Source organism: Aptenodytes patagonicus, chromosome 2 (assembly GCF_965638725.1).
Source record: "Aptenodytes patagonicus chromosome 2, bAptPat1.pri.cur, whole genome shotgun sequence".
Lineage (NCBI taxonomy): Eukaryota > Metazoa > Chordata > Aves > Sphenisciformes > Spheniscidae > Aptenodytes > Aptenodytes patagonicus.
Genome location: NC_134950.1, coordinates 5089720 through 5115550, shown reverse-complemented (window position 1 = coordinate 5115550; position 25831 = coordinate 5089720). Strand labels below are relative to the sequence as shown.

The 25831-nt window shown below is 42.6% G+C and overlaps 1 protein-coding gene across 1 annotated transcript in view; it reads right to left on the bottom strand.

Annotated features, from left to right (window-relative positions):
* Positions 1 to 22042, bottom strand: part of COL22A1 (collagen type XXII alpha 1 chain) — a 211580-nt gene extending 189538 nt beyond the window's left edge. Inside the window, exons 1-2 of the mRNA XM_076329048.1 lie at positions 21951 to 22042; positions 16069 to 16635 (exon numbers count right to left, since the gene is read on the bottom strand). Coding sequence (XP_076185163.1) covers positions 16069 to 16635; positions 21951 to 22041 — 658 coding nt within the window. The 5' untranslated portion in view covers position 22042. The remainder of the gene's footprint in view (positions 1 to 16068; positions 16636 to 21950) is intronic.
* Positions 22043 to 25831: the final 3789 nt, after the last annotated feature.

Here is a 25831-nt window from a genome sequence, read left to right as displayed (position 1 = left end):
TGTTCTCCACTTTCCCATCCAAAATTATATAATTAAACATCTACCAATTTAATGAAAACTCAGTCTGTACTATTCTGAAATTAGGACACTGCTCCCCCCATGGGAGCACAAATCCACCCAGCATGAATAGCATGTTTAGCCACCCCTGTGGTTTCCATTCCCTAGATTTTATTTGCATTTACTGAAAGAAAACCACTTGATTCACTTCCAGTTAAATAGATATATAAGCATATATATACGTTAAAAATAGTGGATGCTATAAAAAGAACTGAGTGCAGAAGAGGGGAAAAGAAAGGACGCTGGATAGAACCTGTACTCCAGGCTAATTTCCAGGTAGGATTGTGGAGGATGCTCGAGTCCACGGGAGATGTGGAGTCCCCCATCGGTGACCACCGGGAAGGGCCCATATCCACAATCAGATGACCAGCCAGCACCTTCCACTTAGTGACTTGATCAATACTTCATCCCCTGCTCAGTTTGAAACCATCCTATCACAGGCAGTGGCTCCCTGGGCAAGGCAGATGAAGGGGAGAGTGCCCTTGGTGCCCGCAGTCCCATTGCCTTCTGGTGGCAGCAGGTTACTTGGATGCTTGTACTATAATGAAGTGTGGGCGGGGGGAGAAAAACCACAGACAAACCAACCCTTCTGACTATGAACTTATTGGCATAAATTTATCTGCTCTTCTTGGCATTTCTCCCTCTCAGTCCTCCACAGCACAGAGTTACGGGTAGAAAACACTTTTCCTGAAAAGCTGTTTTTCTCCTGTACATTTTGTGGTGAAGGGAAGACAATTATTGAGAAGAAAAAAGAAAATAACAGTAGATAAAAGGGCCAGCCTCGCACAATTACAGCCACAAATGCTCCTGCACCGCTCCTGGACTGCACCAACATAGCATCGTCCTGGCACGACACTGGCGACGCCTGTCAATCAGCAGTAGGAGAGACGTGAGCAGAAACACCATCTGGAAACCTCCGGAGCCAGGCCAGGTCCATCTTGAGTGCTAGACTGTGCTGAGCACACTAGGAAGATGTAGGGACATATCCCCCATACCTAATACCTCCACACATATCCAGGGGTGAGGAACAATCTGCTAAGAATAATTTCTACATTTGTTTCTCGTACCTTCCCTGCTAGTAGGACAAGACTTATTTTAGGACTGAAGAGGTTGGACCTGACACCAGGATCTCTAAGCCCCAACTTGCATCCTCTTTATGCTTGGGTGCACCAAACTCACGGAAAATCTTCAGAGTTTCCCATAAGGAAGGGAACTGCACCACGTGTAAATCAGGTCACCCAAGGTTTTTTTTCTGAGGTCTTTTACTGCCCTGCTGTGTGAGCTTAAGAAAACTACCGGATTCACTAGAAATAACTCAGAATTGATGTAAACAGCTGTACAAAGTTGTGGCAAATCAGAGTCTAATACTTTCTCAGATGTTTGGTTGATTAAACAATTATTATCTTGCTACAATACTAGTTCACGGAAAATAATTAGCAGTGAGATATTACAGAGCATAAACACAAATGAGTGAAACTACTCCATGCTCCAGATGAGAGTCCCAAAATAAAACTTACTGCTTTCGTTATAATCTAAACTAAGACCATCAATGTTAAAAGAACTAAAAAAAGGAAACAACCTACAGTAGGATCTGAACAAGGTAAAACTTTCTTGTCCCTGTGAGACCAAGAGACGGGTTTGGAAATTTCAGCAAGGCATAACATTTTATGATCAAGGCATGGACCCATGAGAATCAAAGAAAAAAAGCTGAGACTTTTTTTATTACAGACCCCATGCACTAAAACAATAAATATACCTAGCTCCAAAGCCAAATTACTTGAGACATGTAATCATCTCAAAAATAGTTTGTAGAGCTGAATGTGGTGGCAGCATGTAGCAACCCATCCACTAATTGCATTTGTTTAGTGGTCCTGTGCTGTATTTTTGTGCTGTTAGCAGGTACCCAGGGCAGTATTTTTAACTAAATAATAACATGCAAAAGGATTTACAATGAAAAAAAATCCCACCCACTGGGATAAGCTGCTAATTAAAGATGATAAAAATCCTTGACTCTGAACCAGCCATAAATTAAAGAGATTCCTGTGTACCACCTTACATTGTGTGAATCTGCAGTGTCTCACAGCTTATAAAGCTGTGAGCATGTAAATATTCAGTTGGTGATAAATATATTATAAATATAATATTAGCCCAAGGAAATTAATTCTTCAGGATATTATCAAGGCCGCAACAGAGTCAAAGAACAGTTTATCAGATAGGTAAACAAGCCAAGCATCAGCTGCTGTGCTTGCTAATAGAAATAGGAACAGCTAGTGGAAATGATGTTGAATTTTCAAAAGAACTGTAGGTCTGCAAGTTTTACACTAGTCCTTAAACAGCTCTGTTAAAAATCAACATGCATGACTGTCCTGGTTTCAGCTGGGATAGAGTTAATTTTCTTCCTAGTAGCTGCTATAGTGCTGTGTTTCGGATTTACCATGAGAATAATGTGATAACACACTGATGGTTTAGTTGTTGCTAAGTGGTGCTTACACTAGTCAAGGACTTTTCAGCTTCCCATGCTCTACCGACTGAGAAGGCTGGAGGTGCACAAGAAGTTGGGGGAGGGGGCACAGCCAGGACAGCTGATCCAAACTGGCCAAAAGGACATTCCATACCATGTGACGTCATGCTCAGTACATAAACTGGGGGGAGTTGGCCAGGGGGGGCAGTGACCGCTGCTCCGGGACTGGCTGGGCATTGGTCAGCAGGTGGTGAGCGGTTGTATCACTTATTTTTCCTGGGTTTTGTTCCTCTCTTTGTTTCTCTTGTTGCTTTCCTTTTCATTACAATTTTTTATTATTATTATATTTTATTTTATTTTATTTTATTTTATTTCAATCATTAAACTGTTCTTATCTCAACCCACGAGTTTTCTCACTTTTACCCTTCCGATTCTTTCCCCCATCCCACCAGGGGGGAGTGAGCGAGGGGCTGTGTGGTGCTCAGTTGCCAGCTGGGGTTAAACCACGACAATGACTCATTATTCCAGCACAGAGCTTTGATAGCTTGGAGGAGTAGTTAGCAGATACCTCCCCAAATATATTGATTTGTAACTAACACAGTAAATTTCCTAGGACATTTTGCCTTTTTTAATGAGTTGTTATATGTTCAAAGTTCAAGTAAGTCTCATGGCGTATGTGATACAGCTAAGATAATGATGACTTCCTTCTGGCTTTATACTGTGTTAGCCTTTTAATCGAAGCAGTGAGCTCTGAACTAATAGGGCCACAAGTGTAGAAAGGGGGTCATTTCTCTGGAAGGGGAGTCGTGATTGCAGGTTGTCGATAAGCTGGACTAGGGCAGGAACATTATGCCCAGTGTTTGCACTCTAACAGGACTCCTGGGGCTGGGCACTGCCAAAATATATAGTGAAAAACAGTGTCATATATCCAAGGTTCTTAATCTAGACACCTAAGTGACTTTCCTTCCCAAAGTGCCAAGCAGACCCTTTTACCTCTGCTGGAGCTGTGCAGTGTGTTGCACCAGAGAGCACTGAGACTGGGTTTCAGGAATCTGAGACTCAAAGGCCAGTCTGGATCATTTCAGTCCCCTGGGATTGTCTGCCCCGAGCACATCCTTTCTCTATCATGATCCTTATTATGTGCGCCGTGCTTATATGCAAGAGTCAAAATATTTAATACAAGCCATGCTGTCTTCCAGCAGAGCAGAGGCTACTGCAGAGCCACCATTCACGTGGACACTTCTGCAAATGACACCTGCAGTGAATTCATCGAAAACTTGAATAAAGATTTCTTTAATTACCTAAACTCATACTTAGGAACTCCGCTGGTTCAAAGTCACTTGCCAGCTTTCCAGTCCCATTCATAGCCCCAAACCCCAAACAAGATGCACCAGCAGTTCTTCCACTGGGTTTTTTCACCAGGTCCTACAAGTGAATTCTTAGCTTGTCTGTATGGGAGGGCAATCAGTACGGACCAGTAACACAGACTTGGTTAACATGCGAGCTGGTCTGAGCTGGCATCCTTCCCATTTTGATTCCAGTAGAGTACAGTTTGCTTTGGGGTCTGACTTCATTACAGGGAAAACCGGAAAGATCATTAAACAAGAGTGGATTTGTGGCCCTGTCTCAGGATGCAACCTTCATGCTTCAATTAACAACAAAAAAAGGCTATTTGCAGCAAAGGTGTCTTTCAACAACATTAATTAAAAAAGCTGTCTCCTTCTCTGTTACTCTTAATTGTATTTCAGCCATTAGTTGTTTTTTAAAGCATTATCTCTTTGCTATAATGAGTCAACAGAGACTGCAGCAGGTATTATCACAATGCACTTTACTTCAAGGGCCAATTTATCACAAGGTTTAGGAAGAAGCCCAAGACAAGGGAGAGGAACCCATTCTTTTCATAGGAGTGGTCTCTTAGGGATGAAGTACAATTTTTAGCAGTACAATGTTTGACCCAAAACATACGGCAATACTTGGCAATAGTTCTCTAAACTGGCATTGTCTCCTGCGACTGCACAAATACCGCAGCGTCAGGTTAGCTAGAGGAGAAACGGAACACACACACCTCAGCTTGCAACCACACTGGCCTATATTTGCATCAGTAATGTAAATCCCAGCAGACTGATTTACTGGCATAAGGAACCAAATATTATTGAATTCCCAGAACACAGCAGGGAAAGATTCAACTCTTTTGCTCTTGGCTGTCAAAGTGAGGAATCTGGTGCGATCAAGTTACCTAAGCTCTCTCAAAAGTTAATGAAAAGAGATAGGCACTCAGAGGTTGAATCATGCCACTTGTCTTGGACAGTTTTCTTCAAAAAGGATGAATCACTCTCTGGAGGTGTCTATTCCTTTCCACTGACTATCAAAAGAGTCTAGACAAATAACTTTTAGGCCACTGCAGTTAGATGATATGAATCCCACTGAAGATACTTGAATATAAAGATACAATATTGTTTAATTCAATTTATGGATCTCAGTTCTGATCCAGCGTCTGTTTTAAACTCAGAAACACCCTCGAGCTATTAGAGTCATTTCCCAGAAAGCATTAGCACTAGCGACTAAAATTCTGCTGCACCACCCTACTTGTGTCATATTAGTATTGCAGCCTCTCACAGAGATGTTATGTCTTCACTGCCAATACTGAGAGGTTTTTATAGTAGATAACTAATATAAGCTATCCGTCTTGCTATAAAACCCTGTGGGAACAAAGCACAGTGATTTCTACTGCAGTGTAGCTAAATGAAGTCTCGCCCAGAGGTGGTGGATTGGGTTGATCGTGTGTAGTTACACTGCAGTGAAAATGTCCTGTATTTCATCTTCACTGTGGCTTTAATGTGTTATGGCTTTTTATCTACCTCACTGTAAAAAAAAAAGACTGATGCTTCAGCCTGAAAGGACACAGCTTTATTTTCCAGAGTTTTTATATATATAAATATATAAAAATAAATAAATATGTCTCATACAAACACACACATATATATGTATTTTATATATAAATTTCGTAATTTCCTAGAGTACAGATCAAGTTATATCCAAACTGACAATAAGTGTTGACTATTAAGCTGTAAGGAAATGAACGGAGTTTTGAAACCTGACATCACACGAGGCTGCTATTCAACAGTTTAGGACAGCATGCGACAAAAACCACAGTATCCAACTGAGTTACCTTTCCTGAAAGATACCCTCCCTACTTCTGGTCAGCGTTAGCAGTAGTAATCACAGTTCCCAAAAGGGAGAGCATGCCGAAAGTCATTTTATGCAGAACTTTGAACTGTTCTCCATCATTTGTAACTACAATAATATAGCAGAGCTTGTTCAATCTCTTATTTGCATTTTAAAGAACCTAATTAGTACTTTATCAAAAAGCAGTTCTCCTAGGTGTTCAAAATGCTCCCACTGCTTTTGTTGCACATTATAAACAAGATTACCGATTTGAAAAGGAATTTGGTATTTGGGTGTAACTTGCAGGGAACTTGATGGGATTGAAACACAACCCTACAATTTACTAACAAAAATAGCCCACCAGCTAAACCATGCTGCAGCTCTACCACTGGGGAAGAAATATTCTCAGCAGACCGGTACATTACAATTCAATTTTGCCTGTTGGCTCAGTTCATTTGAAAACAAAATGAGAAGTTGAAATTCAGTGGCAGAAAGGGCTGATAACCTTTACAAACTTCCACAGAAGAAAGGATGCATCACTTCGTATTACCAAAGGACAAAAAAGGAAATGGTTATGTCATTTGAGTTTGAACTCCAGTAATAACATGAAGATCTCTTTTGCAGAGAGTCCACGCAAGGTTTGCATGTATCAGAGATCTACCTACAGCTTTAAAATAAGCCCTTAGAAATTTAAATGGCAAGCTTTGCTTCGGTCCTGAGCACAGGGATAAACAATACGGGCTTCTAAAGACGTCTCAGCAAGACACGGAACTGGAAGCAACGGTTTCATCCCAGATCTTAAAAATAGGTGGTCCTGCCCATTTTGTTTCAGGTGTTAATGTGACAGTTTATCTAGGTCTGAGCACGGTTTTGTTCTTACAGTTCACTTCTGCCTGTGAAATTGTTTCCAAAATCAGTTTAACTTTCAGGTGATGAAAAGACCTTGATTCAATACTGCAAAAGGTCACAAATTTTCCAGTGAAGCTATTTGATGAGAAAGTGGCCATTTACCCAGGCCAGAGTTTTTGTGCGAAACTCTTGCCCAAGTGCCACAGGCAGCCTGTGACTAGCAACGGCTGTGTCCCTCCCACGAGACCCAGCACACCCCGTGGTGCCTCCAAGCTCCCTCATTACCTGGAATATTAGGATCTGCAGCTCTCATTGCAGTTATTCATCACAAGACTTTGAGGCTTGAACATATGGAGCCAGGAGGAAAAAAAAAAACACAGCCCTGGGAGATCAAGCTCACCACTGCTACAGGGGGTTTACAGAAACATTAATGTCATGAAAAGCTGTAGGGTTCAGGAAACACACTGGGTTTCAGGAAAAGTATAATACGCTATGATGGGGCCTTCGATGCATTGCATGGAGTTTTGCATGCTCTGACAAACATTCACACTTCTCTACCATTCGCAGTAAATTCTACCAGCTCCATCAGCAGATCTGGGACTCAATCTCCCTAGCACCTTTCCAGACTTGGCTTTCCCTATCCTAAATAGAAGTACATCCCCAAATTGAGGGAGATCGGAGGAAATCTTTAATTTATAGGTGCACCTAACCGGGGCAGGTGATGGTCAAGCTCCATTTATAGCCTGTGCTGAAAGATACCACTAGATTTTTATGGGAATAGCCACATAAAGCGTAAAAAAAAAAGTCAGGCCTAGAACATTAAATAGGTGGTGTCCCTTCAGTTTGAGGTCAGTTTAGGGGCTGTTAATGAAGGAGTAAGAAAGCCCTGACGGCACAAGAGCTGCTGAGGTTTAAAGACCTTTTAGTGAAGGACATAGCAAGGGTTTTTTCTTCATCTGTTATGCTTGGACAGAAAAGCCTGTAACTAAACCTGAAACCTCAGAGGTTTTTGTGTGCCTTGCCCCAGTCTCCTGCTGAGTATCTGCCCAGCTCCAGAGGTTATTCTTTCTACTGAGCACTCCTTATCAGTCCAGCAGAAAGCAAACACCAAGACAGACAGTGCTTCCCCAAGGATGGGTCCTCTCTTTTACCCCATCACTTGGACTCCACCGGAGCAGACAGAAAGCCTCCTTCTAATTGCAGCTGGATAAGTATTGGGCTCCACAGCCTAATTTTGAAAGTGCTGAGCACCCACAGCTCCTGAAAATCAATGAGGGCTGCAGGCAGTGTTGAAAAACAAGCTACTAATAACTTTCAGCACATGACAGTATGTTCCAGCTTTTTGCCTGTTCCTATTTCTGTATTTCTCTTTCATTCCTACACTGTTTAGAAATGGCTCCCATAGTCACCATATTTTTCCTCTTTTTGTTCTCTAAACAGGACATTACTTTTTCATAAGATGTAATTTCTCCTGCCACTGAGACTCATACTTTTCCTGATTGTCTCAATGTTTCTTTCTAATGTCTGGGACTTACTTTTATTTGTCATGAGTCTAATCTTCTCTCTGCCTTTACAATTAGTTTTACTGTACATCAAACATTGTTCACAAAGATTTCTTGTCTGAAATGCAAGAAAAACTATTACAAGCTACGGGACACGTTATCATTCAGCTAGATTCTGTGATTTCAGACAAGATGTTGTTGGAAGTCCAGAGATTCATTGCTTTATGTAAAGTGATTGTCCATGTTTTATGATGCTACTATTTGTATGCAACTATGAAAGAGAGAAACTAGAGATAAGAAAGGCAAGTGCAAAAGGTTTAATTGATCTCATTTTATTATACTTCTACCTTCAGAGTCCCTTATTAAGGTTCCCAGCGGTCTGTATGAAGCTGCAGGTTTGGAACAGACTTGTTTTCTCAGCTGTATCAAAGAAGAGTAGAAGTACTCTTCTACTGCCACAGAGTTATTTCTGAAACTATGTTGTTTGGATGACTGTCGGATTCATACCTTTGCTCCCTAAGCAAAAAGGAGAAATCAGGCCACAGCTGCTGCAAGGCTGAATTTCCTCCTCACCTGAAGGCAATGTCTAAGACATTGCGTTTTCCAATGTACAAGGGAAGAAAAATAAATCGATAAATCACTTTCCAAAACTGTAAGAGAGCTAACATCCATTCTGGGGGAGAGAAGGTACCCGGGTGCAGGAGCACAGAAATAGCAAAGTGCTGCCTGGAGGGACTGACAGACAGTCTGTATCTAAGTGAAGGTGGTGGTCAGCTTGCTCACCCCACCTTTGAGTGACTCCCGGGAAGATGCTCCCAGCCAGACACAGTGCGTGTCCGAGGTGGGAGAGCTCTGTCATTACAGCTACCCCCCCGCCCCGAACAACCAGAAGCTAAGTCAGTAGTAAAGCAGCAATAATTACTCATACTGAAAAGCCTATTTAAGGAAAACGCAACACAATCATGAAGAGATCTGTCTGCAGTGGGATATTTTTGTTAAACATGCAGTTTATTCAAGGCAAGCAAGCTGTGCTGAAGCCTAGAAGTGGAGTTTGAATGGGAAGAACCTGCCCAGCAATCCACTTTGTGCACACTTCAACCAGAGGATAGCAGAGCACAGGCTCACATTTACGGTGGGAGCATACAGAGGATTTTCCTTAGCTTTCTGAAGTTCTCAGCTAATGTTCATCAAGCTGATATGAACTAGCACTGTACCAAAGGACGCAATCCAGGTCTTCCTCCCATTCCTAGTTACTTGTTCTCACCTTGTACCAGCTCCTCCCGTGGGACACCAAATGTCCATGTGGCTGCATGGTGAACTAAATCTGAGTAAAAACCAATCTGGGAAAGAAAACAAGAACATTCATTGGCTCCCTGCTGTAGTTCATGGTGGGGCCACATAAATGCCTGTGCTGGCGGATGGGAGAAAGAAGTTAGGAAGAATTAGACTTTCTTTTTTAGCAGCGGGGCTGGCTTTAACTGGTCATAAACCAGCATGGTTGCTAATCCCAGAATAAACTTATTCATTTCAGAGTCCCAAGCAAAATAGGAAGTTATTTTAAAGATATGGAGATTACACAGTGGCAGAACAGTCTCTTCTGGGAGCAGTCACTTCTACATGATCTGTGGAGGAACTGAGGACCAACCAGCAGCCGCTGCACACTCCCTGAGCTCAGGGATTTCTGCCTGTCAGACACCAGCTCTGGAACCATCTTGCTCTAAGTTGGTGATGACTGGACCAAGTGGAAAATCAGATCTGAGAGTTTCAGGCATTTGATTTGAAAACAAAAAATGCTGTAAGAGAAAAAGAATATCTTTGCTGTGCTTCCTGGAGCCATAATCTAAGATACCAGGCTGTCCTTCAACCCACCCAATGGCAGAAGAAAGTTGCGTAACGTCATCACCACTATGCCCATCAAATATTTTGTCTCCTCCCAGCATATCATCCATGAAAAGTGAATTTTTTTCTTCTCGTTCAAGCAAAAGATAAATCAGTTGGAAATTCTGTCACAGGCCTTTTATGCCTTCGGAGGAAACCGCAGTTAGCCAGCAAATGTGGTGATGAAAAGATGTGCGATCCTGTCATCTGTGACATGAGAGATTGCTACAAGTTGGAGATGCTACAGAGTTTGAGAAAACCACCACTGCAGCTGGGGAAGAAGACCATCAAGAAGCAACAGGAGATACCAGAGGCAGTAGCAGCTGAGTCACTACCCAGCTGCAGCTTTTAAAAAAGCAGCAGTTGTCTGCTGAGCTTTTAACAGACTTCCCAAACCATCTGGAAATGACTAGATTTTCAAGTGAGAATCAAAATATTAGTAGCTGCACTTAGCCTGGACATACTCTTAAGCAGCCAAATGTGGAATATTCCACTAAGAATGCTGCCTGTGGCAGGTGTGATGTATACATGAGCTAGAAACACGAGTTAGATTATCTTCATGGCTTATATTGTGCTAATCAGACTTTAACCAGTCTGTTAGACAACAGTTATTACTCAAAACACCTCAACCTTCTCTGCATTCAACATGGAGGTGGGCGCCACAGATTTTTCCAAGTAAATTTATAGGTGCACTTGTGGCATGTACCAAGTTCTGCCAGATGACAAGAAGCTATGTTCACATTTGTAACAGGTCTCTACAAGCCATCACAACAATGAAAAAGAGCTCTTGCAGTAAGACAAACAAGACTTGGAACTACTGCTAAGCTGAACTTTTGAAGAAGCCAAATAAAGTCATACTCCAACTATGAAAGTAAAACCAGTCTACAAATTCCCAAGTCCACAAATTCTGTTCAACAAACTAGAAGAATTAAAACTACTACCACAACTGAGTTCATTAAAATATTTTAGGATTCTCACTCCTGACAGCTTGCTGAGTTCCACCTCCTTTCCTATTCCATGATGTCTAATGCAAAGCTATCTAGAAATGAATGTTTTTACAGTGAAATCTCAGAGCTCATCAGGGAGTATAAAATGGGGGTCAACAATCAGGCAAATACTGTTAGGCGCTGATGTATTCAGATATTTCAGTACTTACGTGAGATTTGACTAGTTCTTAGGAACTGTCAGTCAAGATACGGCAATTCAGACGCCTACCCTTCGTCATGCTCTCTGTGCATGAGATATTTTTAACATTGAAGGCCAAGAAGAAACAGCTTGCTGTTCTTCTGTGAACATACCATGAACCTGAGCAAAGCTGACTTCAAAAAAAGACATTTCTGAAGCCTTTAGAGTATTATTTTGAATGGTGTTCAAGGTGTTGCCTTGAAGGCTGGAAGCCCTTTTGCATCAGAAACAGAACAGTGGTAGCATAAGACTTATATTTTATGCACTGCATACACAACCCAAAGTCAACAAAGACATGTACAAATAGAAAAATAAATGTTATGAATCATCTGAACATGTGACTGCTTTTGATATTTTACCACAGGCCTCACTATATCAACTGAAATCAATGACAAACCATAGGTACCGACCAGTCATTGAAACATTTCAGCTTCATCTCCTTGTGCTTGCAAAGCATTTGAGATTCATACGACATAGTCCTTTGGTCTTCCACACATTTGCAGAGGAACTCATCATGGCAAGGAGCTCAGCAAGCTCACCGACAACTAAAACCTGGTTGTAGAAAGGGCTACATGATACATGAAAGTCACTACTGGACATAGACCAATGCCAAGCACAATACTCCTGCAGTACTTCCTTAGAGAACATCTGCTTGTGTTTCTCCTATTACTAGCTGTAGAAAAAAAAACCCAAATCTTAGCAGAGATTGTACCTCTAAAGCCAAATTTATTTTCAAGCTGTGAAATCTGACTTTTGCAGTAGAGCAGAGGCTTAGTAATCACACATACACGCCGTGTACTCCAAGGGTGCCAAGTCACAGGCTTCTGCTTTATGGAGCCAGTAAAGAGTGAGAATGTTTTTGGGGAATGTTTTTGCTCAGTTTTGAAACTGTATCTTATCACCTGCCTGGCTTAATGATAACAGAAAAAAACTCAAATACTACAGCATCTAAAGCACTGCAATCAGTGTTTTTAAGAAACAATTACTTCTGAGCAGGTACGGGTGTTTTAGGTCAACATCTCTCCCCATTGAGGCTTAAATGTCAGATGATAGTGTTAAACCCCAGTGCTACCAGATCCAAGCCAGGTTGACAACTTTGTACATGCACTTACTTATCAAATCCAGCTTTAAATTAAACCTGGGTTGAAATTGAAGAAATTGGCTCTCTTTGACAAGCATAAACCTACTATTTACCTACCAGAAGCAGATGCTAGTATATTTTTAAATATTCCATAGCTGCCTATTGTTATCTCTACAACACATAAGCAGAAACCCTATTTAGGAAGCATATAGCATCTCTGGAATTTTTAGCAGAATGCATCTCTCCTGCTTTCCTGTGAAAGCATCACCCATTTTTGCCTGCTAACTATAGTCCAGAATGTAATGGAGATGTTTGGCAAAAATATCTCCCACTGCCACAATGTCTCACTGAGCAGACATGTTATTTTTCGATTCTGCTATGCTTCCTTCCACAAGACCAAATGAGAGCTAAAATGCTATTAATGCACTTAATGACATGTTCTTAGCAATAAATTCAGTCAAATATAGCAAGATGGAATGACTAAGTCTAGGACAGACTAGTGAGACCAGAGACAAGTGATTCTGAACAGCTGCTGGCATGAAATTCAGTATTTGCAACACTGCACAACTCTTCACATTTCAGTAGTACAGCAGTCCAAGGACTGGCAGACTCATCATTGGTCAGTACAACAAAAAAACTTTCTACCATTTCCGCTCTTTGATTCCTGTGTCTCCCAGGAGCTCACAAAGGATTCTGTCTATGAAAACACTACCTTGGCTGTGGCAATATATGCTTTTGTCTAAGAATGTACATGAACTAAACAGCAGTTTGGCATGTGCCCTCGTCACGTCCTCCACCCACTCCGTGGTTTGTACGTTCCTGTTTTATGCAGTGCAGTCATATTAAAATTACAGAAAGTAAACTACAACAGCTATTAAAAGTTTTACCTTCTAAATATGTGTAAGGCATAGCTAGCCCTTACAGTGAACTCCTTTCCTGTTCCTACTGTGTTCACATGAAATTTAAGTGGCACATGCACTAGAAAACACTTGGTCCTGTTCTCTGCCAGCCCTTTCCCACCTCCCAAAACAGTTCCATCATCACATATTCAGATAACAAGAGTTACCTGATCTCTACATTAATACTTCTGCTGATGGTGCTCTCACTGTCTCATCCTGTATTTTAACAGTCAGCTCCAGTGACAGCAAGAATTTCTTGTTTGTTTAGATCTGATCTAAACATCATGCCCATTAAAAACGTTTTGTGTGCAAACCAATAAATTAAATAAGTATGACAAGACTGCCAAAGAGCAGTTTCACTGCTTTAAATCTAAGAAGAAAAGACTTAGAGAAGACATGTAACATCCTTCCAAGCAGAAAAGACTGATGTACAGAAGAAGAGAATAAACTCTTTTTGATATCCAGTGAAAACAGGATAAAAATGATCTCCAACTGCAGCGAGAGGGACTGAGGCCAGACGCTGAGAAGAAGGTGTCCTCCATCAAGGCTGGAGTGAAGGATCTGGGGATGTTACAGCATCTCAGTGGAATCCTTGGATCTAAAGAACACCGCCCAGGAACACCTATGGCAGACTGTCTTCTATAACTGCTTGTTGCTGTGGAAATCAGTCCATTGCACCTGTGTTTGCTGCCTTAGTTGATAACTTCTCTTTCTGTCCTGCACCCACTTCTTCAAATCCACCTGCATTCACTGTGTCCTGTGAACCTGGATACTCAATTCCCTTTGCCACTGTTAACTTCCTTACATCTCATTATTCTGCCTGAGTGATCCTCAATACGTGCACATTATCTACTCGATATTTGTTCAGCTAATTCCCTCCTCTCTGCTCCCTTCCTTATTAATGTTCATTGATGGTAATCTGATTCCCTTTGTTCTAACAGGGAAACCAATCCATTTAGAAGCCTGTTTTCCCCTTAAAAGTTCCCTGTATCTAATAAAACTAAACCCTTCCCTTTCACTTACTCTTTTAGAGGCTTTATTTCTCCCCACCAAACCCACTAGTGCAGGTGGAAGCAAACACCTTGAAGAGTGACTGCTGTCAGACTCAGAATGAAGGATGCTCCCAGTAGTCCTTTGTGATCTAATGAGGAGTGGTACGCACGCACGTGTGGACACAGTATGGGCTCAGAAAGCCACAGACAAATCGCATTACACTCTGACAGATGGGTAAATGATTTTTTGAGAAGGTGACAAACACAAACCCAGGTTTGTGTACTGAAAACACTTGCTTTAGAAAACGAACATAATAGAATTTCAAAGGAAAATCACATTTTGGGAGTTCAGCAGCTGCAGTAGGAAGTTGTTTGAGTGGGTTGAGTGTGCCCACCAGAAGGGTTTACCCTTTATTCTACCCCAGTCGTGTCTATGTTTATATAAGATTTTCGGGCAAAAAGACCCAGCTCCTTCAGTCTTGCAGACTGTTTTACAGCCAATATCCACCACGACTTTCACTTGTATTGGGATTACACTATCCATACCCACTTTTATTCAGGCTGCAAAAAAAGCAGTCACACCTGGATATTGTCGGGCAATGTCAACTGGTTTATGCCTGCTTGTGCTAGTCACCCTTTAAGAAACATACATAAGCCCAGAACATGTTAGCACTTTTTTCTTGCAAATGGAGGTCACAGAGAGCAATAAAAGAGCCTCACAACACCACCTACAAGGCCTGTTTTTTTTCAGACAACTTATTGTCACCTAGTATCCAGTGACAGGACACGTGGGAATGGTTCAAAGCTGCGCCAAGGGAGGTTTAGACTGGACATTAGGAAGCACTTCTTTACCAAGAGGGTGGTTGAACACTGGAACAGGCTTCCTAGAGAGATGGTCGATGCCCCATGTCAGTGTTTAAGAGGCATTTGGACAATGCCCTCAATAACATGCTTTAACTTTTGGTCAGCCCTGCAGTGGTCAGGCAGTTGGACTAGATGATCACTGTAGGTGCCTTCCAACTGAAACATTCTATTCTATTCTATTCTATTCTATTCTATTCTATTCTATTCTATTCTATTCTATTCTGCCTGACGGTAACACAAGTTCCTGGCCTGCAGACCTGGTCATTGTAATGCTGCAACGTGTTACAGCATCACACTGTTGTCATCTGTTGTCTTTCAAGTTCAGACCTAGGAACCAGAGCAGTGTGTCATGATTTTGACCCAAAGAACTCACAGTAACCACAACACACACTGCAAAAAGCAGCAAAACCAGGTAACTTTTATGTAGTCACCAAGAACGAGAGAGTGATTTATCAGTGGTGGAAGGAGAAAGGGATATGTGATTGCTGTTCCCATTAAAGAGCTGGGAGATACCAGCCATAATGCCGTTACAGTCCTCTTCACCAGGGTGCTGGAAATTCAAAGTTCATTTATTCAGTGTGAATTTCACACACAGTTCTCCATTAAAAGTCATTCAAAACATCACCAAGGTTTATGTGGTTGATAGCCAGAGCACTCATGAACACCAGTTGTCAGTAGAGTTGGGATGCTGAAAGGCAGAAAAGCACAAGAATCCTTTTGCAGCATCCATAGCACTCTTTACACACTCTAATGCCAGACAATAAGGGGAAATAAACCAAATTCTGGGTATAAATAAGATGTCACCCTTCATATTCCGTAGTCCAAAATATTATAAAATAACTGAACTATATCAGAACCAAAAGGGAGTTCACTTTTTTGGTTTCTAGTTGACCACTAGAAGCTGACCGATAGTTAATGCTGACTTGGGCAGAAGAACCCAGAAGTGATCCATTTCATCTCGCTCCAGGTAGTAAAATGACTTCTTATAGAGTGGAACAGAGTGGAAGACACTAAAAAAGAATTACCAGCTTAGAATTATAAGCATGAAAGAAAACAATCACAGCTTTTCATACCTATATGCTAACTGAACCTATTATAATTTTAATTGTGTAGAAGAACTGGGAGCTCTACTTACTTTCACAGAGACGTCTTCTCAGCTTTCCCCGAATTTTATCGATGGCGTTGTAATCGGAGACATGAAACACGTGAGCAGACTTGGGTTCTGAAGCAATCTCATCGAGTTCCTCTTTTAAGGCTTCGCCAACACCCACAGCAAAGATCCTAATCCCAGCCTGATGAGTTGCAGTGGCTGGATCCAAGACATAATCCTGGCTCCTTCCATCAGTCAGAAGGATAGCCACTTTTTTAACAGTTCGATCACTAAGTCTCCCACCAGCTTCTTTGGAAAAACTGTAGGTGTTGATGTACCTGAGAGCATCTCCAGTGTTCGTATTACCCCCATAATACTTAATTTTTCGTGCAGCCTCTTTGATTTCCTCACGGGTTTTGTACTTTCCCAGGTCAAACTCTGTGGTTGGACGATCGCTGTATCGCACCACACCTACACGGGTTTTGTCTGGGCCAATCTCAAAAGTTTCCACCAAATTAGACACCCACTGCCGAACTTTCTCAAAATCTTCTTTTCCGACACTGGAGGAGGCATCCAAGATGAAGACAAGGTCATAGTGAACATTCTTGCAACCTGGAAGAGTGGCAGAAAATATTGCTAAGGGAAGCTGAAAGACAAGTATCAGACATACTAAATATTCCCTAGGCATAGCTCTCCAGTGAGCAATTTGGAGGAGGCAGCAAACCCTCTCCCTATCCTGCAGAGAAAGTGCAGATTCTCAGCCTTTCTTCCTTGTGATTCACCTCATCTGTTTCAGGACATCCACAGTAGATCAGCACACACTTCACTTTGAAATGCAAACCCTTTCTGTTCCTGCACTACTAACTGCCTCTGCTCAATCTTTCACCTACACCATCTGCATGCATATGAAGCTATTTTTCTCAAACTTCATTGCAGTGCCTTTGCGCAGGCAATGCTCTAAAATGACCTTGGCACCTCAAGAGACCTGCCCTGACCTTGCCTATGCCAATCCTGACCATGAGTAGTGAAGCTTTCATGTTCCCTCTTGCATTAACATTATGATTTATTTATGCTTAGCTAGAAGCAGTTCTTTTGCTCAGCATGGTATCTTGGTGAAGCAAGTTTGTAACAAGATTATTTTGATTTTGAGGCTCTCTGCCATTGACTATTGACTAAAGGATGACTCACTGAATACTGGGATGGCTTCCTTGACAACAAAGGGCAGTTGCTTTGTAAGGGAAAAGTTCACTTATCCCCACAACCACCCTTTTGGCTCCAGCCATGATATTTGTAATCTGAGGCCTGTGTAATCCAAAAGGCAAATGTATTTTAATTGCAGCTTGCTTGCCCTATGAAGCCAGACTGGTCATATATTTGCCAGCCGCTTGCCAAGAAAGTAGATCTCCCAGGAGATGTTTTCTAGCTTTTTCTGAATATATGCAAGCCAAGAGGCAGGATATTCATAAATGTCCCACAGATGCCAAAGATTTATCAACATAAAGCCCCAACTGGACAAAATGTATATATACGCATATGTTTATTTAATTCACTATTATAGACCATAGTCCCTAAAAAAATATGGATTTCAAGATTGAAAACTGCTCTACAAAGTCAATTTATCTATGGTCACAACCACCAAACATTTAACAGTTCAATCACTAAGTCTCCCACCAGCTTCCTTGGAAAAACTGTTCTTGTCTCACGTTGTCTCACAAAGTACAACTGCTTGTTTGAACCACTGGTAAAAAGCTAATTTGACCAATCATGTGGGGAACAAAGCACATATGATACAAGACAGACAGCTGGTCCATACCAGTGCCTGTGCCACTTTATTTCTGTCAGAGTAACAGGGCTCTTCTATGTCCCACCGAACTGGAGATGTTTATCTGTCCCCTAAACTGTTGGCAATTGCTTTTAAACCCTGCTGCTTTACCAGGATCTGAGCTGGTAGCCCACATCTGCCCACATCCACTGAGAGCGGATCTGTTCTGTTGACTCCTGTTTCACTGCGGGACCCTGATTCCCCCGACTGTGCCCACTGTGACCATGTCAATAACCTCCTCCGGGCTCTGACCTGGACTGATCAAGCTACCTCCCTTGGTCAGAAAATCTGAGAGTATTTGTGAGAATACATAACTCCAGGGTATGCCCACCGAGGACAGTTTAGCTCTCCATACATTAAAAAGTGACATTCCCACTGTATGGTTTGGATGTTTTCACATCAGACTAGTTCCAGCCAGGTCCCAGCAACTAAACGTCCATCAGTAACTAAGACCTCAGACCTGCCTCACCTCTGTGGACTTGCCTGGAGAATGGCTGACCCTGGCTGCTGTCTTTAGACCTGATCCAGACCTTGACTTGCTGACTCACGTTCCTGGCTTGATCTTGGACCTGCTTCATCACTATGAGCTTGTCTGGGAATCTGGATTGTCCGCTGAGCCTGGCTGCGATCCCCCAGCCTCCCCTGCTCCCCGGCTGAGGGTGGTAGGACAGGCAGTGGCTGGTGAGACCCTCTCCTGCCAGCCCAGGGAGACCCCCACCTTCTGGCTTCCCATCCCTTAGGAAGTAGCCTGTCCTTGCTGCAGTCCTGACCAGAGCTAAAGCACTGATGTAAATGCACCCAATGTGGATGTTAGCTGAGGACTAGGATGGTTTCCCCTGGAACAGACCAAAGAGGTCGGAGGTATCATACACAGCTCATCCAGTCAAGCACTTGCTTGCAGCTGGCTCAGTGAACAGAAATATGAATCACGCTACCCAAAAGTGGGGGGAATGATGCTGTTGCCATATTTCCTCACTGAGTTCCAGCATTTGAGCCTACAGGAAGGTCACAAAGTCTTCTCCCACACCCAAATTTGACCTTACGGTTCATAAATTAGCTCTGGTGCTTCTGATCATCCTGGGGCTGTGCACCTGCCCTGAAGAGGACAGGAATCCCAGAACAACCCACTGCACTGGAAAGGAGATTGTTGGTGGCTCAGCCATATGAAGAGGACTTGCCTTCAGATAAGACCAAAAAGCATTGCAGGTAGGCGTTATAACGCTGTAGGGCAATGCTCATGGTATTGCATGATGGCTGCGAGAGTGGTTGAATAGACACGCGGTGTGTTGAGAGTGACAGTGAAAAATGAGCATTATCTGTTGCTCTGTTTATTTCCATGGCAGGGTACATCCCAGAGACCTGACCCAGACACTGCTGTTCCTTCAGCGTCTACGGGAACAACCTATGGACCTGGGATTGGGATCATGTTGGGAACAACCCATCCACATGTGATCACGTTGGAAACAACCTGTCCACATCGGATCATGTTCTGTGATGGCATTTTGTGAGTGAGGAAACACTTGTCTCTAACCACAGAGCAAGAAAGGTCTGGCTGGAAACACACAGTAACTCTCTCAAAGGTAATCAGAGCGTGGAGATGACCGAATATAACATTTTATATTATCGGATGTAAGTTACATTACATCTGTGTATATCTGCTAGACTGCCAACTGTAATTCTGCTTGATTTTTGCAGAATATAAAGGATATAATAGGTAACAGTAAAGGGTAAGCAAGAAAAACCCACTCTGTCCCCCCAATTCATTATTACATTAATCTATTCTGTCTGAAAGAATATTAAGTGAGACTAACCAGAGAATATAAAGGTTTAAGTACAAAACCCGCAAGGTACAGACCTTCCTGTTGCTTATTTTAACAACTGTCAGCAGGTGAGATGACTGCAGTTAACAAACAAACAGAACAGACAGAATGAATCCTGTTGGTGTTCAAGGGCAACGGCCCTTAAAACAAGGCAGGGGGGGGTTAAGGTTTAAAAAGTGATGCCTATTCAGGCAGTATGCAGGGAAGAAAAAGATGGTCTTTCAGGATCATTTTCTTAGAGTCAGTGATTCTTTGCTTACAGACCTGATGGCAGTGAGATGAAACACTGCAGAAAAGCTTTTAGTAAATACTAATCTGCATTTTTAACACAGTAATGTCCAATGCTGGACAAAATTGATTGTTTTCCAAGAATGCTATAATAATGTTGTTTACTGGCAGAAACAGTTCACGTTAAGGGAATATGGGAGATAATTCATAGAAAGTGAACTTCCAGTTGTGTAATTACAGGAATAGTCTCTGGAAGCATAATTCCAGGAGTTGTATTCATCCACTCAGACACTGAGTCAACCGTTGTGCAATATTGCCATTAAAAATAGTTCACAAACAAGCCATAAGCCCAAAATTATTTAAAGTAATCACAGAATGAACATATAAATGGCACCACCATATCCTTCCTGTAACTGATCCACAGGCAGAAAAAAAGATGAGATTTCACTTTGTTTTGTTACCAAGTACTTACTCCCGTTAAACTTCACCCAAAAAGCCTTATATAGATCACATAACAAAACTGTAAAGATTGAGAGAAGGTCTAAAAAAAAAAATCCCTTTCTTTCTTATAAATTACCCAAGGCTACAGAATAGCATCTTTCCTAGAAAAAGAGACAGAAAGCCTCCATCTCAAAGTACCTTTGGGCTTTTATACCAATATACTCCGTGGGTCTGCAACTGTTTTCTGTCCCTGAGGTATAGCATCATTCACAGCCGGATAACTCCACTCTTCCTACTCCCTCCCAAAACACCTGGGTGGGGGCAACCCCCGCTATCAATACAGGCTGGGGGGTGAAGGGCTTGAGAGCAGCCCTGCCGAGAAGGACTTGGGGGTACTGGTGGATGAAAAGCTGGACATGAGCCAGCAATGTGCGCTCGCAGCCCAGAAGGCCAAGCGTATCCTGGGCTGCATCAAAAGAAGCGTGGCCAGCAGGTCGAGGGAGGGGATTCTGCCCCTCTGCTCTGCTCTGGTGAGACCCCACCTGGAGTACTGCGTCCAGCTCTGGAGCCGTCACCATAAGAAACACACGGACCTGTTGGAGCGGGTCCAGAAGAGGGCCACGAAAATGATTAGGGGGCTGGAACACCTCTCCTATGAAGAAAGTCTGAGAGAGTTGGGGTTGTTCAGCCTAGAGAAGAGAAGGCTCCGGGGAGACCTTATTGCAGCCTGTCAGTACTTCAAGGGGGCTTATAAGAAAGATGGGGACAAACTTTTTAGCAGGGCCTGTTGTGACAGGACAAGGGGGAATGGCTTTAAACTAAAGGGGGGTAGATTGAGACTAGATATAAGGAAGACATTTTTTACGCTGAGGGTGGTGAAGCACTGGGCCAGGTTGCCCAGAGAGGTGGTGGATGCCCCATCCCTGGAAACGTTCAAGGTCAGGTTGGACGGGGCTCTGAGCAACCTGATCTAGTTGAAGATGTCCCTGCCCACGGCAGGGGGGTTGGCCTAGATGACCTTTAGAGGTCCCTTCCAACCCAGACTCTTCTATGATTCTATAAAAAACAATGTGTCCTCGTCAAGACTGCCTATAGGAACAATCCCTCAGCTGCACCATCCTCTAATGCATTCAGCGGCATTTGGGAGAGAGTGCTCATCATCGCAGGCCAAAAGCCATGCCAAGGACCATGCTAGCAACCAGACAGTATCTATCAAGAGAGGGTATGAACAGTGCCCTGGCCCTGTTGAGCTCACTAGGAACGTCCCAGCCAGATTGAAGATTCACCAGATCTAATCTGAAACCCACTGAAGGCAACAGAAGATGTGATCTTCATGCCAGTGCGGGGTACATGAGGCATATCCAGGGTAAACTGCATGCTGCTCCCCTTGCTCTGGGTAGCTGAGCTTTCTAAGCCTGCAGCAGAACCAGAGACCCTAGGTAAATCATAACCTTGATACTTGAGCTACCTCCATCCCTAAAGTCTATTTTATGTCTTTTCAGCAGTAAATATGTTGCTTGGGTTTTATATTGTTTTCCTCCTAGCAACAGTAGCTTCTCAGCCACATAAAAGCCCCAGCAGCTACTTAGCAGGAGACTAGGCCGAACAGCACGTACCTGCTCTTTGTGCCTCAATTCGCTCCCCGGTGAACACGAATGTGAGAAGAACTAGGAGATGGGGCACGCGGCATCTTCCCGTAATGGACATATCTCCTTTCTCACATCAGCTTGTCTTTTCGCCGTGGTGAGACACTTGCTAGAAATCCAATCCGCAGCCTAAAATAAAAAGCAAGTGTTATCTCACAAAAACACAAGCAGAAGTAATGCTGCAAGTCATGGGAACAACGTTTTGGGGAGTTGTCTCTTCTACCCGTCATTTTACTTGACTAGACACAAACTGCTTAGACAAAGAGGCAGGAGTTCACCTACTTTTCAAAAGCTATAGCCCTTCACTGGCTCTACTCAGCGCACAGCAGCCTGAATGGAAAAAGGAGAGAGATTACCCGATTATTATACTTTAAGTGAGCCCACTGCCAACTACACAATCAATGCACTGGAGTGGAAACCATTCCTGACCTGGCCCTCCCATGCATTCATCATCAGGAGACACACAACGCAGAGCTGAGATGCAAACCACTGCAAATCACACACAACCGGTTGCCACTTTACCCGTTGCTGCTTTCAGTTCCCGAGCCTCAGAAATGACGAATGCTAAAAATACGTGGCTGTTTTCATATGTGTTTGTTGCTATTGGTCCTTCGCTATAGGATTAAACTCAGCAGCTTCAAAACACATCTTTCAACTGTTTAGTTTAAAGGAGTGCAAAAGCTCAGGGGGATGATCTTCAGTTTAAGGTCACTGGTTTGAGTTTACCTTGACTGAAGCCACTGAAGTCAGCCGGTATTGTAACAAGCCAGGCAAAGTGGCTGGGCTGTTAAAAGTTTAGCTATGTTTTCTAATACTAGACCAATTCTTTTTTTTTTAATTTTTTTTTATTTACTTATTGGTGTTTTATCATTTTTTATTAGACAGACTATAAAATCACTGCAGTTCTATATACTATGTACACACACAGAGGGGAAAACAGTTTCCACTCTGTAGCTCTTTACTGCTTAAGGAATCATTTTGGGAAACTTTCTCCCAGCTCCTGAATCCATCTTTTCCTCTTTAATGCACAGATTTCTTTGCTCATTTTCTTAGGGAATTTCTGCTTCCTCTGTCTTTTAACATGCACATCAGCTTCTTGCTGTTGATAGCTGGGTAAAAGAGACACGAAGGGGACACTGTATGTTGTAGATCATTGCTGCAGGGTCGATGATGCATTCTAGGATATTTCTTTTCAAAGCAATAGGGTTCTGTGGGAATCACAGACAAAAAGAATGGTGGTGTCAACATTTGTTCAAAACCAGTCTTGATCAGTAAATGTGGGGCCTATCTCTACCACGTATCTCAGAAATAAAGTGCACATCATTTTGGTTTACGAAATAAAAAAGGGGAAAATCTTACGTAGTTGTTGAGATGTAGCTGTAAATCTTTATTCCCAGGACAAAATACAGGCTCCTATATTTTCAAGAGTCCATATCATATGCAGACAAGGAGAAAACCAATGCACCTAATAAACCCTGTACCCTGCAAATAAAATTTCGAAGTATCTGCCAGCAGTGGAACATGAATGCAAGAAAGAATTTAAAAAACAAAAGGAAAAAAAGCATGCATATTCAAGTACCATCCCTAAATCCAAAGGGCACAAGCAGGTGCTGTAGTTTACACCTCAGCCAGACGGTGTCCCTATGAGACAGTGAGGTGCTCAGGTTCGAGAGAGCTGGAAAAGGTTGCAGGGTAAAAAGGGCATGAAAATATCACCGTGCCCTACAGTAGTTAGAATTTCCTTTTAAATAAGTACATTACTGAAATACCGATCAGGCAGCCATCTGCAGAGGGATCAGGACAAGCATTACTTAAAATAGCTATGGGAGCCTTCAGCCCAAGGTTTTTCCTCCTGTGTATTTTTTAGGAAACATTGTTTTCCGGCACTGGTGATGGGATAGCAGGTTAGTGGCGGCAGCGAGAGATGGGAAACCAGATCTGCCATGCGGCGTTCTGCACTTCCAGTGCTGAGAGCTCAAAACGTCCTTTCTCTGTGTCTGGGCTTGCACGGCTGCGAAGTCTTATAAATACATTATTAAAAACAGTCTTTGCCAGCTGCTAACCCACATGAGGCCAGGATAAAAGGAGCAGAGCACCAGCTGGTGTCAGTCAGCAAAACGGCGGCGGGATGGACCGACGCTGGCTCGACAGGCAGCGGACGCGGCGTGACGGGGAGCTTGGTGGACGCGGCTCACTTGGTAACCACATGACTTCCGCCCCAGCAGAAGGACTACCTACATGACCAGGTCCGAGAGCTCCATCTCTAAGGCGTCATTCCTCTCCACTCTTTGCCAAAACACTTCAAGAGCTCATTGCTGCATTATGAATGCTGAAAGGTGTCTCAGAACAGTCATTTAGGCTAAAAATAGTGGGGGGAAAAAACCAAATCAAATCAAAACATCTGCTTAAAATCCATAACCATAGCCTGTGGTGGCTTTAATACACATTTGTGGTTCAATATTATTCTTGCATTCAGGCCAAAATACATCATTTTATTCATTTTTATAGCATGAAGAATTAAACCAAGTCTCTTAACTTGCAACTACTTTATGTATGGAAATATCAGTGAGAGAAAATTGCCCCATTCACATCAACAGGACTCATATCATGGCAAGGAAGTCTTCAGGGGTATTAGAAGAAAGGTTGGAGATAAAGCATTTTTAGTGATGGGTTTTCCACACCGGTTGCTTTCCCACCTCAGTCTGTCACTGTGAGACTGAGCCCAGTTTGAGATTACAGCAGCTGATCAACATGTATTTCCCCTTCCAGGAGAAAGGGTCGAAAAGAAGCCAAAAGTGGGACAGTTTAGGCTTCAGAGTGATGCAAGAATAACAAATACTGTTTAGTTGACTCTATTTCCAAATGGCCAGCATGGATTTTTTTATTACTATTATTTTTAGTTCAGCCTATCATGTGGGAATAATTTTCCTCAAAGTGGCCTAAGTCAATGTACATCCTTAAAAAATACCTCCTTTTTTCTTTTTATCTCGCAAACATCACTTTGGGGTTCCCTTGTGACACATTTAGATCTATTAAGTGATCTTGCAAAAAGAACTACAAATCCTACCACATCCAAGTTTATTACCAAACTGCGGACTCTGTGTCTGAGGCCCCGTTTTTAATAGTTTAATGGGAAAAAAAGAGATGAATAATTCTGGCTACATGCAAACATGATGGGGGAATAGCATCCAGGCTGAAAAGCGTGCTGGTAAATGTTAAAGTGAGCTCTCCACACTTAAAATACAGGCATAGTACTAAGCTATTCATACCGCCTCACAGCTGAACAAACAACATGCAGAAGATAGACACAAGCTCTATATAACCTTCAGCTTCGGTATGGCTTTTTCAGGAGGGATGGTATAGAGTTTTAGGTCAGTGAGCATCCATGGTAAGGCCTCTCTACCTTTGGACAATAAGTAAACACTCTTTGGGAAATGTACACTCATAAAAAGCAGCATTAAAAAAAAGAGCTGAAGGATAACTGGGTCTTCTCATCTCAAACGTACTTTAATATTTTGCTCACTGTTGGGCTTCCCTTGCACTCCTGCATTTTAAGGGATGCTGCTTTGTCTTCTCGAGCTTTACCCATTGAGGCTGGGAACAGAGCTAGGGCTCTGCTTTCCAAAGAATCGCATACATATCCAGAACAGAACGGCATAGCTGGGCTATTGGGGTTTATTCCTGACTGAACCAAAGTCAAAGAATAGCCTGACATCAGTTTATTTAGAAAATGAAACCCCTGTCCACTGCGAATAAGACGATGGTGTTTTCTATCCTGCTCTCTCTGTCTTTGTCCTGCCAGAGCCTGATCCTGGAGGGACATATAGTGACTTTGTTCTCACCTTGCTTGT